Consider the following 15,209-nt stretch of genomic DNA (forward strand, 5'->3'; position numbering starts at 1 on the left):
ATTTCTGTACTTGTAAAATAATAAATAAAATCTTCAAGCATTGAAGACTCTCCGTTGTTCAAGTAATCTCTCTTTGATCTCAAGTAAGATAGTTTCAAATTCTATTTTGTTCATAAAAATTATGATGAGCTAAGCTCATCAAGTATTGAATCATGGCATAAGTAACATCCACTTACCCTCTTTTACAAATGGTCCTAATATTATGAGTAATTTTGGTATAAAGTTAAGATAACAAGTCAATAGTTAAGTGATTTAAGGGAACCTTGTCTATGTTTCTCCAACAATCAAATTTAAAGGAGTTCTAAAATATGCCCGGTTTTAATTTGCCTTATAAGCTAAACTATATGATTTGCTAATCTTGTAAAAAGGCTTCACCATCTCGATACTATTACTAATGTTCTTTTGCATCTAGCATTCATAGTAGTTAGCAGAAGCACACACCCCACAGTAAATTTGTATGTTTAATAACATACGATGAGACCATTTGCATTTAAGTGAAGAGGTGTTGGGGTAGAGAAGGTTACCTAGGATGGTAAATTATTTCGAAGTTAGTTCTTGTGTTCAATGCATAAGAGGCATGGAATAGTACACTATGTCGGATAGTGTTTCCGTTTACATCTGTACATACTTTTTTAATTCTAGTGGCGCGTTGAACCCGATATATATTTCACCTGAGCCCCTGTCACAAAGAAATAAACAGTCAAACATTATATATACTATGAATATGCTATTTTGTACCATCAACCAAATCTGGCCAGTTTTGCGACTTTTGTCCAAAGGTTTGTTTTTTGCATCTGGATCCAGAACGTTTAAAATCTTGCCATTTTCATCTGCCTCGTTAACTCCATTCATTTTTCTCCGTTAACTGAGGTATTTCCGTCTTTTTTGTTAACTTAAATAGGTAATTCGCTCTTTTTCACCCTATGTAAACTCGCTAGAGATGTGTGAAAAAGACTGAATTGCCGTTTAAGTTAACGAAAAAGACGGAAATACCCGACTTAACGGAGAAAAATGGATGGAGTTAATGATCCGGATGAAAATGGCAAGATTTCAAACGTTTTGGATCTAGATGTTAGAAAACAAACCTTTGGACAAAAGTCGCAAAACTGTCCAAACCTCTGGGATGAAAACTGCATATTCAGTGTAACACTACAAACCCAGTAACATAATAGGCGTTAACACTACCGATAAACTTACTGACCTAAGACCAGCTCCACAGCGGTCCGTCTCTGCTGCCCAATGCATATCTTTTTTCCGAAATACACTATACATAGCTGTAAAATGAAATATGAACAACAGATTAAAATCGCCACCTGTTTCTCCTAAATTGTCGGAAATCATACAAACCAACATATTGCACAAATAATCATACAAAACCAACATATTGTACAAATAGGAGGGTCGAGTAGAGCGACATGCCAGGTCAGAACAGGTTTCGCTCAGAATGGCTTCGGGTCAACAGGTCGATCAAAAAAGGCTATTTTTGTCCGGGTAAAAACGGGTCGATTAGTTCGGGTAAAAAACGGATTGCTTTGGAAACGTGACATTTATATGAGTTGAAACGGTTCGTTTTTTACCCAAACCAAAATAACATTCTATAATCGACCCGTTTTGACCCGAACAAAAAGAGTCTTTTTTCATTGATCTGTTGACCCAAAGCCATTCTGCGCGAAACCTGTTCAAAGAAGCAAACAAATGAGTTGAATATTATCAATTCATTATCAAATGAGTTGAATATAAAATTGAGGTGGCAAACAGGTCAAAATGAAAAGACTTTTTAATAAAGTTTCAGGATGTAATCATGCAAACAAGAAGAGCCTGTTCATTAAACCAAAGGATTTATTCATGCACAAGGACTTTCTCAATAGGTTTTTAAACTTAAGGATGTAATATACAAAAAAAAAAAACCAAAATTTTAATTTGTTTTCAACAAAATGCCTAGGATATATTCCTCTCAAGGACTATCTAGTGTTAAGAGTGCAAAAAAATTTAAAATAAACATGCTTATTCTATCTCCTTAAGATAACAATAAACGGCAAAACCGCAAAACCATCGGTATGGTATTATGTGATATATGTAGTAGGCAAGACATGAGGATCTGTGATAATCTCATTCCAAAAAGCATCATTATTAGAAAGAATCATTCCAACTGCCCTAGCCAAAACTGTTTCTTGATCTTTGTCAACCCGATCGTTATCTCCCCAAAGACACTAATATTTCCAGTTTGCCTTTTTAAGATCCAGTAATCCCGCCTTACAAATCTACCTGTACATTAAAAACAAAATAAAAGGTAGAAGTTTAGCCACTAAGATGTAACAATCGATTACATCATGACTCGTTAACTTGTATTCCTTATGCGGCTATACTCTATTGCATCAGCATTGGATGCTTTAGCTTCATCATCTTTACATTAATTTCATCAACTTAAGCAAAGAAAAAAAACTTGCAGAAGTTTAGTTAAAAAAGAGCACCATAAGTAAAGAAAAAAACTTGCAGAAGTTGAGTTAAAAAAAAAATAGCAGCATTACCTTATCAAAAATTGCATATAGTAAGAACAAACCCCCATTCCCGTTTACTCTTAATTAAACTCTCCTCTCATGCCCCACAACCCCAATCGCCTTACTGATTCTACACACATTCCACAAATTGCACACACACAGACTCAATATATCAATCAATCAAAAAAATTTAACCTCGATGTGTACATTATTCAAAACCCTAGCAAAAAAACTCAAACAATATCAAAAAACAAATTACAAAACACAAAGTCGAGAACGAAACCATTACCTTCAACCTCGATTTCTTGACCCAGTTATATCCACTCAGATTGTTGTATATGCTCTGCCTGCAACCGCTCTAATCTGTGCTCTGCCAGAGTACATCTCCATTAATTGGGTTTCCAAGAAACAAAACCCCTAGTTCTAAACATTAATGGACAACTACAACGCATCATGACATCAAAATTCAAGAATGTGATATACAATACACAAAACACCAGAATGCAAACACATAAATACAAAATTATATAGCAATCCGACTTGTAACAAAAACTATAACTTAACTATGATGAAGCCCTAGAATTACATTGTTATTTATAAACATGATCAAATAATAAAATTCAACACTTACAAGGCCTCTCAAATCAATCGAGTGGTCCAGACATTGAACTGCAATTCTCAACAAAATCAATAAAAACCCAGAGTCGCATTATCAAACCACAAAACTGCATCACAACTGCAAATATTAGCTGAATTCATGAAGAGACAATCGTAATTGTTCAGTTTATCTTAAAAGCATACCTTTAAGTTTGCGATAAAGATAGAACAGCCGGAAATGACCTGAAACAAAAAACAAAATTGACCCAGGTATTAAACTCGCTCAGGTAATTAAACATGTATAAAATCGCAATATGATAAATCGGACCACTAACCTGAAATCAAAATCCCCCAACCTGCATATAAACATACCAGATCTAAAAGTTTTACCATATGAGGGTTTGGGGATCGCAGATCTAAAAGTCTCAGTTGTACCTTTTCTCCGTCAAATCTTCAAAGGAAATAACAATAATCAACAATAAATCATACGAGAAATACGAAATCATACAGGGAATACCTGAGCAAGCCTATGAGTAACCTCTTGAAGATGGATATTGCTCTTTGTAAGAAGCAAGACGAAAGGGAAGAGAAATTAGGGATGAAATAAAAGCCAATAAAAGCCGGAAATCGGAACCAGGAGGTCAGATTCTTCATCCATCTATTGAAACTTCAAAGATCTGGTGAAATCGCCAGAGAGAGAGAGAGAGAGGGGAGCGACGATATGTTTGAAATGTTTTGAAACGAATGAATGTGAAACCCTAGATCTGGTGAAGATCACCCGTGTCCTTTTTTTTAGTGAAAGGGTATAAGTGGAGAGTGAAATCGCCACTCCCGCTGTTGGAATCGCCGGAGAGACAGGTTAAATCGCCATGAATGTAGAGAGAGAGAACAATGGGGGCGGATGAGAATGATATGCAGAAACCCTAAATCGCCAGAGAGAGAGAGAGGGAGCAGAGGATGAGAGGCGGACAAAATGAGAGGATGAGAGAAACCCTAGTTGTGTATGCGTGTTTAGTTTGGGGAAAGGGTATAATTGGAAACTGAACTTCAATGGTGCTTAAAAGACTTGTACATAATGCTTTAGAGGTGTTTTAAGGAAATTTCATTGACATTAAGAAGTCCTTTGGATATGTATATTATATATAGTATAGATAGGGGAAGGATGTGTAGAAAACCCACTTTAATTTAGAAAACCCGGGAAACTCAAAGCTCCTGATGTTTTTTTGTTTTGAAAAAATTTACACATGTTATATGCATTTTTTAAGGGTTTTGGGCAAAAAAAATCAAAAAAGCGCCGAGTAGATATTTTTTAAAAAAATAAACAAGTTTTGGTGTAACACATGTTACATTCATCTGACATATTTGTAACATGTGTTACACCAAAACTTGTTTATTTTTTTTTTAAAAATATCTACTCGACGCTTTTTTTATTTTTTTTTGCCCAAAACCCTTAATAACATGTATATAACATGTGTAAATTTTTTCAAAAGAAAAAAACATCGGGAGCTTTGAGTTTCCCGGGTTTTCTAAATTAAAGTGGGTTTTCTATAGATACTTACATTATATATATATATATATATATATGTGTGTGTGTGTGTGTGTGTGTGTGTGTGTGTGTTCATATATATATATATATATACATATATATATATATACATATTAAGATTTTCAGGATTTTCGCGATTTTATTGGTGACCCTCATTATATTATATCCGTTATCACACCCGTTTATAAGCAATATATTTACGATTTGCGCTTCGTAATATATTTACATAAGCGTGAACATATTATCATATAATGTTATACACGTATTACGTCAACTTATATATTTCCTCATTTTTAAAGAATTTACACATGAAATAAATCATCAAGTTAACCTATGTATTATTTTCATGCTCGATAAATAAGTTATATATTTAACGTGATATTTAAAGTGATTACCGTTTTAACCGTACAAGCTTGCATGCATAGTATTAATTCCTACTATCATGTCATCACTTAACATAACACATTACACATATTCAAATTCACATATCATATTATAACACATAAAGTTCACCCTTGAAGAACCCGTTTTCGTGTACGTTGAAATATGCACATTTTAACGTTTTCGGTAACGTTTTCGGGCGTCGAAAGTCACGTATGACTAGCCAAACACCAAGATACTTAATATAAGTTAAAATACTTATAGTTATCTTAAAAATATGAGTTTATATTCTGATTCAAAAAAGGTTTACAAAAATCACTTTAAAAGCCGATTTTTACCGTTTTTAACGCATAGTCTTGTACCTAACTTTACCGTAACCATCCCAAATCGTCACGACTTGATATTTTAACACAACACATATCATTTACTGACTAAAATGATGGTTATAATCATGATAGTTCAGATTTCATGTAAGTCACATAAATCACACAATTTCACCCATTTTACTAATTTTTATGCTTCATGTACAACATGCAAAGCTACCAAACTTATGACAAAATTTTATAACATCATATAATCATATAACATCATTTTTAATGTTCACATTCTGTTTTAACTCAATTTTATTATATCATTTCAAGTTCCCCAACTTATGATTATTTAAACATCATATATAATTATGTACAAGTATCTACATGTTTATCATATCATCATCATCCAAGATTTTAAATGCATCTAGCATACATTTTTATAACTTTCAAATAAATCCAAGAAATCATCTTCATCTAATCATCATCAAATTACTCATAACATTAATGCATGTAACATTCTCATGCTTTTATGAACTAAGTAACAAATTTCATACATGCATGTATACATACATACATACACACACACACACACACATATATATATATATATATATATACACGACACACATATATTCCAAGGAATTACTTTTCATCTTTTCAACTTCAATCATAATCATTTCCACATAAATCCACTTTGATCATTCATGCAACAACTTTTCAAGAATCATCACAATCAAGTATCATTTTTTAAACAAAACATAATCTCTAACACACACACACACACACACACACATATATATATATATATACACATTCGGCCATGTATACACATACATGAACAATCATATTTTTTTTTATTTTTAAATACTTATTTGAATAAATCTTAGTTCGTATGAAAATTCCTTCTTGTTGGAGAACAAATCTTGTAAGAATACAAGAATTAAAAATATAAAAATGGAAGTTCTTACCTTTGAAGAACACTTGAAGTGGGTGGAAGATATATATAAAAATCCATGAACAATCTTCATGAACACTTGTTTTTTCATAAAAATAAAACCATTTAAAATTACCACCAACTTCATCAAAGATGAAGTTATGGGGTTTATTCTTCAAGTCTTAATCTAATTTTGAAATTGAATTTTATGTGTATGTGTATGCATACGGATTGTATGAAAGTGAAAAGGAAAGTTGTAAAAAGTTGTAGGTTATGAAGGAATCTTTGGACCCTTGTCAACCATGCAAATTTTGGTGGAAGAATTTGGTTGTGGTGAATTCCCCTTGCCCGCCACCTATCTCTCATACACACATTTCATATATACTTACACTTATATGTATTATATCTAGTTAAACACGGGTATTTAAATGACTACCGGGTATTTTATCTCGCGTTTTAATCTCGCTTTAAGGCGTTTAAAATTATTTTTATCATTCTATAAAAATTAACTCGCCATAATATTGCTGAACAATATTTTATTTTCCTAGACTGGCTGCATTGTCTGTATTTTGCAGTATACGCGCGGTATTGCGTAGTATGCGCTTAAATTCGCAAAATAGAGATTTTAAGCGTTTTAATTAATTTTTCTTCGCGAATATGATAAAAATAGGATTTTAATCATAACCGAATATTTTTAGGATTTTAACATTAACCGGACGGTCAACAACGTTCGTTTCGCATTTTGTTCGATACGCGATAAGCGTTTATCTTATTATTACCAACATAATTTTTAACAAGGTTTGGATTTACCAACACATCAAATACTATATATTAACACCAAATTTAATAAAATATTTCCTTTATTTATTCATAACACATGTCACACTAGTACGGTACGGACTCAAAATAGTCGGGTGTCACACCAGACCTCCAGGGGACCCGCTTGGGTAAAATCCTCTTATGTGGTAGTGTCTTTAGTCTCAGAAAGAGGAGCAGGAAAGAAATCTAAGGAAGAAGGGATAGAAGAGTGGGTTTTGAATGAAAGACTCTCGGAACAAACTGTACGAGTAGGTGCACATCTGAGTGACAAGTGCAAAAGCCCCCTTAAGGAGTTGCTTCTCTTCAATATAGACGTCTTCGCTTTTCAGCATGGAGACATGTGTGGTATACCTTGAAGCTTGATAGAACACCGGCTCAATACCCATAGTTGGATAAAACCGGTCAAACAAAAGAAACGAAGTATGGGGCTGCAGAAAAGAAGAGCAACATGTGAGGAAACCAGGAAGCTCCTTAGGGTCTGGATTGTGAAAGAGGTCATATATCCTACCTAGGTCGCAAACCCAGTGATGGTAGGAAAAAAAGACGGAGGGTGGAGAATGTGCATGGACTATAAGGACCTTAAAAAAGCATGTCTGTAGGACTGCTACCCCTTACCAGAGATAGACGTCCACATAGACTCTGATGTGTGTAAAATGCAACATATAAATTACATCAATGGTGGCATAAAACTAACCCTTTTTTAGTACTAATGTTGGAAAAAGTGTGCTTTTGTCTTCCTTTTGTATTTTCAGGATTAAAGGAGCTCAAATGAACAAAAGAAGCAAAAAGACACCTAAATCTAACATAAATACAAGAAAAGGAACAAAAGTGGCATGCCCGACCTCCCGACAGCATCTTCCCAAGCAAAACAAAGAAGACAGAAGACTGAACACGCCCCGTGCTCAGTGAGCACGGGGCCGTGCCCAAGTGTCAGCAGAAAAGACAAAGTCATAGAAGCTTATGTTGCCCACCACGGGGCCGTGCCCAGCGGACACGGGGGCGTGGTCAACTTCCTGCAGACGCATTTAATGAAATTGCGAATTGCAATTAATGAAGAGAGAAACGCGGATGGACACGGGGCCGTGCCCAGCGGACACGGGGCCGTGCCCAGCGGACACGGGGCCGTGCCCAGCGGACACGGGGCCTTGCCCAGCGGACACGGGGCCGTGCCCGAGCTTCTGTTCAGCCTATAAATAGGAGTGTTTGAAGCTCTCACACTTCACCCACCACCCACCACCATCACAACACCATCATCCACCACCATCATCCATTGTCCATCATAGAGTGTGTGAGTCATCTCGGGATCCAAGATTGATCGTAAGAGTTCTTGACAATCAAAGGCCATGTTTATCTAAGTCTCTTACATCACTTGGTGAAGACAAGTGTTTAGTATAATACTTTTTATTTTTAATCTTTTGCACTTTTTAATTGGTTTTGTATTAATGACTTTAATTATTAGTTTCTTATGTTGAAGGTGATTCTTCCTTATGGTTTGTCCGTGGTGACTTGGCATTATTTTACTGTCTATATAAAATAAAAGATTTTCACCATTCATATCTCCATGGTCTATATGGAGTTATGTTGGCTACCTGTTCGGGGGTTAAGGGAACGGTTTGGTAAGAGTCTTGCCTTTGTTCAGTGTATAGATCCTGCAAAGGACCTGGGTCAAATTTAGTAGGACCTCCTTCAATACCCAAAGGTATTGGATGGCGGGGGTCCAAACTCTTTGATCCCCTCATAAGTTAAACTACTATTAAAACTTAAACCCGGCTACTTAGGACTGTATCCCTGCTGACTCAGACTACTTAGCCGAGGGTAACGTCGCCTTCAAAAGAGGGGCCTACCACATTATGCATTAATAACTTAATTAATTATCTTTCAATAATCCGACCCTTTAGGATTGTATCATTGCTGACTCAAACTACTGGGTTGAGGGTAATGTCGCCTTCAAAAGAGGGGCCTACTACAATAACTAAGATAATCTCTTAAACAAGTACAAAAGTGCAAAAATAATCAAAGGTTACACTACACACGAGTCGGATCCAAGTGATTCATCTTGTCTATCTGTTTTATTTTTATTTTATTTTTCAGCATTTTAGTTAGTTTTATTTTCTTAGTTTAAAACCCTTTTTCTAACATTTTGATTGATTAGACGTTGAGGATAAACCAGTACTAAAAGCTCTTGTGTCCTTGGACGACCTCGGTATCTTACCAACACTATACTACGTCCACGATGGGTGCACTTGCCCATTTGTGTGTTTAGTGTTAGTAAATATCGTGTTTTATAAATTTAAAACTTTGCTAAAAAGTGCTTAAAATATATACCTAAAACATATATACACTAACACGCATCAAGTTTTTGGCGCCGTTGCCGGGGACACAAGGATTTTAAGAAAGCTTAAAATTGACGGCCTAATCAGTTTTTCAAAACTTTTTCAAAACGCGCGCACATTTTTCTGCATTTTAGTTTAGTTTGCATTTACAGTAGCCTGAACACGGGGTCGTGTTCACTGAACACGGGGCCGTGTTGCATATTTTCAGTTAAACACTCAGATACAGAGTCTGAACACGGGGTCGTGCTTACTGAACACGCCCCCGTGCTCAACGAGACCAGTAACTTTTATTAAAACCCCCAGATACAGACCCTAAACACGTGGCCGTGTCCACCAAACACGGGGCCGTGTCCAGCCTCTGTTTCCATCTTTATTTTTGTTTTCTGGTCCCGAGACTCAGTTGTGGTCTGTTGAGTGATCCCTATGGATCAATACTCAGGAGGCTACGACTACACTTATGAGGATGATGATTACATGAGAGACTATTGCACTAATTGTGGTAACCCGCACTCGGTACAATTTTGTAACTTATTTCAACCATCCAATTCATACAACTATTATAAGGAGCCCAGGTACGAGCCATCGACTTCATACACATCCTATGAAGACCAAAGGTATAAACCTTCCCCCTCATACTCATATTTTGATGAACCAAGGTATGAACCTTCATACTCATACTTTGAGGAGTCGAGATATGAGCCACCGCCTTCATACTCTTATTATGAGGAACCATGGCGTGAACAACCAACCTCATATGGGTACTATGAAGCACAAAATTACGACCCTTATCCATCATATGCTTATAAGGAAGAACAATGGTATGAACCATCTACTTCATATGAGTACTATGAGGAACCAAGGATCGAACAACCGGATTCAAGCTTTGAGGATCCCGATCCTTTCTCTATCACCGAAGTGGCCGATAGGATAATAGAAAAACTTAAAACTATCGAACGATACATAAAAGAATCTCGCGCAAGGGAAGAGGAGTCCCGCGTGAGAGAAGAATTAACTAAAGAAACGATTGTTGAAAAGTTAAAAATGGAAGAACAATTAAGTGAGAAACCGACAAATGAGTCAAACAACGAAAGAGGTGAGGCCGATAACGTTAAACTTCAAGAAGAGTCTAATTTTGAAGAAATTAATCTCTTGTCACCTTCTTTTGAAAATCATTGTTTAGTATCAACTCATGCTAAGTTTTTAAAAGAGTTAAACCCTAACGCAAAAATTGAGGAAATGGTAAGTGTTAAGTTAACTAATGATCAAACTTCGCTAATAAAAGAAGACCCTTTTGAAATCAACATTACACCGGTTCCATGTTTTTTTCAAAATTCATTTATTAGTAACGTCACCATTGATAAGGATCTTTATTTTTAACATAATGCCTAACTACATTTTCGAAAAATTGAGTATTAGTGATTTTGCTCCACTTCAAATACCCATTTTTCTATCCAATCGGAGAGTAATAAAATCAATCGGTGTAGCTGAGGATATCTTGGTTCAAACAAATCAAATGGTAATCCCAACCGACTTTGTCATCCTCGGTGACGCTCCTCTAGTGTTGGGAAGACCTTTTGTAAAAACTCATGAAGCTTTGAAAAACCAGAGGTTTAATAATCTACCTCTTGAATTAGGGGCATTCAAAAGGAGCATAGATCTTGAGCGTTCAATGAAATATCCTTTTGGTAACAATGACCCCCTAATTGAAGATGAAGATGAGCCACCCGATACAAGTGAAAAGATTGACCACTTTGTTGAAGAAGAGGTCGCCATAGAACAAACCTTTAAAGTTCTTGATCAAAATGAGCCCCAACATAAGGAGTCTCCTAAAGACCCGCCTCTTGAGCTCAAAGAACTTCCGAAAGGTTTAGAATATGTTTTTCTAGACAAAGATGGTAATTCACCTGTAATTATTTCGTCCAAATTAAGTAGTGTAGAAAAAGAAAAATTAATTAAACTTTTGAAAAAACATAAAAATGCGATCGCTTGTAAGCTTGTAGATATAAAAGGAATAAGCCCTTCCATGTGCACGCACAAAATTCTAATGAACGATGACTACAAATCAGTAATACAACCACAACGAAGAGTAAATCCAAATGTCCAAGAAGTGGTTAAAAATGAGGTCATCAAACTACTTGACGCCGGACTTATTTATCCTATCTCCGATAGTCCTTGGGTAAGTCCCGTCTAAGTAGTCCCAAAAAAAGGAGGTATGACGGTAATAACTAATGAAAAGAATGAATTAATACCAACGAGAACCATCACAGGATGGAGAGTATCTATAGACTATAGACGATTAAATGAAGCAACAAGAAAAGACCACTTTCCTTTGCCCTTCATTGATCAAATGTTAGAACGACTATCCGGTCATAAATTTTATTGCTTCTTGGATGGTTTTTCAGCTTACTTTCAAATTCCGATAGCGCCTGAAGACCAAGAAAAGACAACTTTTACATGTCCCTATGGAACTTTTGCTTATCGACGAATGCCATTCGGTCTATGTAATGCCCCCGCAACATTCCAACGTTGCATGGTGGCCATCTTCCATGACATGATAGAAAAAACAATGGAAGTCTTCATGGACGACTTTTCTATCTTTGGAGATTCATAAGACCAATGCCTCGATAACCTTGAACGAATGCTATCCCGATGTGAGGAAACTAACCTCGCCCTTAACTGGGAAAAATGCCATTTCATGGTAACAGAGGGAATAGTACTCGGTCACAAGATCTCGAGCGAAGGAATAGAAGTTGATCAAGCAAAAATAGGCACAATTTCTCGATTACCTCCACCATCCTCCGTTAGAGCAATCAGAAGTTTCTTAGGGCATGCCGGATTTTATAGACGATTTATCAAGGGCTTTTCTAAAATTTCAAGACCTCTAACAAAATTGCTTGAAAAAGATACGCCTTTCATCTTTGACAAGGATTGCAATCAAGCATTTCTAACCCTCAAGGAAATGCTAGTCAATGCACCTATCATGATAGCGCCTGATTGGAAATTACCTTTCGAAATCATGTGTGATGCAAGTGACTTTGCCGTTGGAGCAGTTTTGGGACAAAGAAAAGAAAAGCATTTCCACCCAATTTATTATGCTAGTAAAACACTTAACGATGCACAAGAGAATTACACAACCACTGAAAAAGAATTACTAGCTATGGTATTTGCTTTTGATAAATTTCGTTCTTACCTTGTTCTTTCTAAAACTGTAGTCTATACAGATCATGCAGCCATCCGATACTTCTTCAAGAAACAAGACGCAAAACCCCGTTTGATCAGGTGGATTCTACTCCTACAAGAATTTGATATTGAAATCAAAGACAAAAGAGGAGCAGAAAACACAGCAGCAGATCATCTTTCACGTTTAGAAGACCCAGCTTTGGAGGCAACCAGGGATGAGCAAATCAACGAAAAATTTCCAACAGAGGCCCTGAAAATGGCGGAACATAGATAAGAGCCATGGTATGCCGACTATGCTAACTACTTAGCTAGCGGTATAGTCACCAAGGGATGGCCACATCACCAAAGAAAGAAATTCTTTGCTGATGTAAAGCATACTTTTGGGAAGATCCTTATCTTTTCAAAATATGTGCCGACCAACTCATCCGAAGGTGTGTACATGGCTACGACGAAGGATTCTCCGCCATTGTCATGAAGGTCCATATGGAGGACATCATGGTACCGCTAGTACCGCACGAAAGGTATTTGATTCAGGATTTTATTGGCCGACCATTTACAAAGATGCGCAAAGCCTTGTCAAGACATGTGATGCTTGCCAAAGATCAGGTAATATTTCTTCCAAAAATGAAATGCCACAAAATGGCATTCTCGTTTGTGAAATTTTTGATGTGTGGGGACTCGATTTCATGGGACCTTTCCCACCGTCAAAAGGAAACAAATATATACTTGTGGCAGTCGATTACTTGTCTAAATGGGCCGAGGCTGAGGCACTCCCAACAAATGATGGAAGAGTCGTGGTAAGATTTCTGAAAAAATTATTCTCTCGTTTCGGAACACCTAAAGCATTAATAAGTGATATAGGTACCCATTTTTGTAATCATCAACTCGAAAAAATCTTAACAAGGTATGGGGTCTATCACCGGATCTCAACAGCATATCACCCTCAAACAAACGGACAAGCCGAAGTGACTAATAGAGGTTAAAAAAGAATACTTGAAAAACCGTAGGTTTAAATAAAAAGGAATGGGCCGATAAATTAGATGATGCTTTATGGGCTTTTCGAACTGCTTATAAAACAACTATAGGCACAACCCCATATAAGCTCGTCTATGGAAAAAGTTGTCATTTGCCGGTAGAAATAGCTCACAAGGCCTACTAGGCAATAAAAAATGTAAACTTGGATCTAGAAATTGCAGGTAAAAATCGATTTTGTCAAATAAATGAATTAGACGAATTAAGGAATTATGCATACTCTAACTCTGAAATTTATAAGGAAAGAATGAAAAATTTACACGACAAACACATTAAACCTAATGAATTTCGAGTGGGAGATCAAGTTCTATTGTTTAATTCACGACTTCGATTATTTCCGGGTAAACTAAAATCTAGGTGGTCAGGACCTTTTTCCATCACCCATATTTTTCCTCACGGTGCAGTAGAAATTAAATCTCGGAATGGAATTCCATTCAAAGTCAATGGCCAACGGCTAAAACTCTATCAAGGATCCGTTGAGGATGAGGAGGAAGAGATCTCGCTTCAAATGGTCGACGAGTAAAGGCATCAACATCATACCTGGTACGTTACGAACAAGTGGGTAAACATCGAAACCGGTAAGTCTTCTAACCAAGTTTTTGGGAAAATAGGGCACTCACACGAGCACTGAAAAAAAAATTTCAAAAACTTTGCTTGGCACGGGGCCGTGTCCGCGCAACTGTCGGGATAAAACCCCTTTTTCATAACAGTTACATCATTCCACATGCCCCATTTCCGCGAAAAACGCTCTGGTCCAGGCGATTTTCCGCAGATTCTCGACGTCTCCTCTCATTCTAACAACATCAAGGTATGATTCTATCATCATTATTAGTTAGATTATTTACTTGCATGTAGTTAAAACATCAAAAATTTGGGGAAAATCTAGGGTTCTTGAAGTTCATCCGGATCAAACCTTAAATTTTTGCTTAAATGTGTTAGCATTAGTTTAGATTAGTGTTATGGGAAGTAAACCCACTTGTATTGTTGATAGATTTGCCCGATTTCTCACAAAAACCCCAAACCCTTGTTTTTGAACCGAAAAAGATAAAATTGAAGGGGTAAACGGTTTGTTTTGGGTAAAACGTCACTTGGGGTTTCATTTTCTGGGGAACCGCACCTACTTGGCCAAAAATTTTCAGATTTTCGGGACCGGGTCCAAAAATGGAATTTTAGAGTAACAGACGCCTGGACACGGGGTCGTGCCCGCTGAGCACGGGGCCGTGTCCAGCCCACTGTTTGCAGTTTTTCTTCGAGAATCTCATGGTTTCGTGCTAACTTTTGGTGTATTCTTTCAGATGTCGAAGAAGTTCACAAGATTCAACGTAAATGAGCTCGATGCTAGGGCCAGATATGACACACTTCAAACAAGACCCGAAGAATACCCAAGACAAGCATGCATGGACCTCTTAGCCATGGTGAACCAACTTGACCGGTTTAACAACCTCGTTACCGGCCCACTAAGGGTTTCCCTAACCACTTGACTTCGATCGGTACACGAGTGTACTATGGAGTTCTACAGCACCTTCACTTTCAATTCAAGGTGCGACCCTTTCGACAATAATGGGGTTGCATTTCGGT

At 36.8% G+C, this 15,209-nt stretch overlaps 1 protein-coding gene across 4 annotated transcripts; it reads right to left on the bottom strand.

Moving 5' to 3' along the window:
- Positions 1-609: 609 nt before the first annotated feature.
- LOC110912652 lies at positions 610-4,130 on the bottom strand. 4 transcript variants are annotated; one of them, XR_004880439.1, is made up of 8 exons: positions 3,613-4,130; positions 3,431-3,546; positions 3,300-3,338; positions 3,130-3,223; positions 2,788-2,868; positions 2,091-2,265; positions 1,202-1,274; positions 610-679 (listed from the first exon to the last, which is right to left on the bottom strand). XR_004880439.1 is itself a non-coding variant. In XM_022157418.2 (6 exons), the coding sequence occupies exons 1-5, from the start codon at positions 3,747-3,749 to the stop codon at positions 2,857-2,859; spliced, it is 342 nt and encodes a 113-aa protein (XP_022013110.1). In that variant the 5' UTR covers positions 3,750-4,090; the 3' UTR covers positions 2,513-2,628; positions 2,788-2,856. The 4 variants fall into 4 exon arrangements, 1 of the variants encoding a protein (XP_022013110.1); XR_004880437.1 differs by having other exon boundaries at positions 3,130-3,167; positions 3,613-4,092; XR_004880438.1 differs by lacking the exon at positions 2,091-2,265 and having other exon boundaries at positions 3,130-3,167; positions 3,613-4,091.
- Positions 4,131-15,209: the final 11,079 nt, after the last annotated feature.

Source organism: Helianthus annuus, chromosome 15 (genome assembly GCF_002127325.2).
Source record: "Helianthus annuus cultivar XRQ/B chromosome 15, HanXRQr2.0-SUNRISE, whole genome shotgun sequence".
Taxonomy (NCBI): domain Eukaryota; kingdom Viridiplantae; phylum Streptophyta; class Magnoliopsida; order Asterales; family Asteraceae; genus Helianthus; species Helianthus annuus.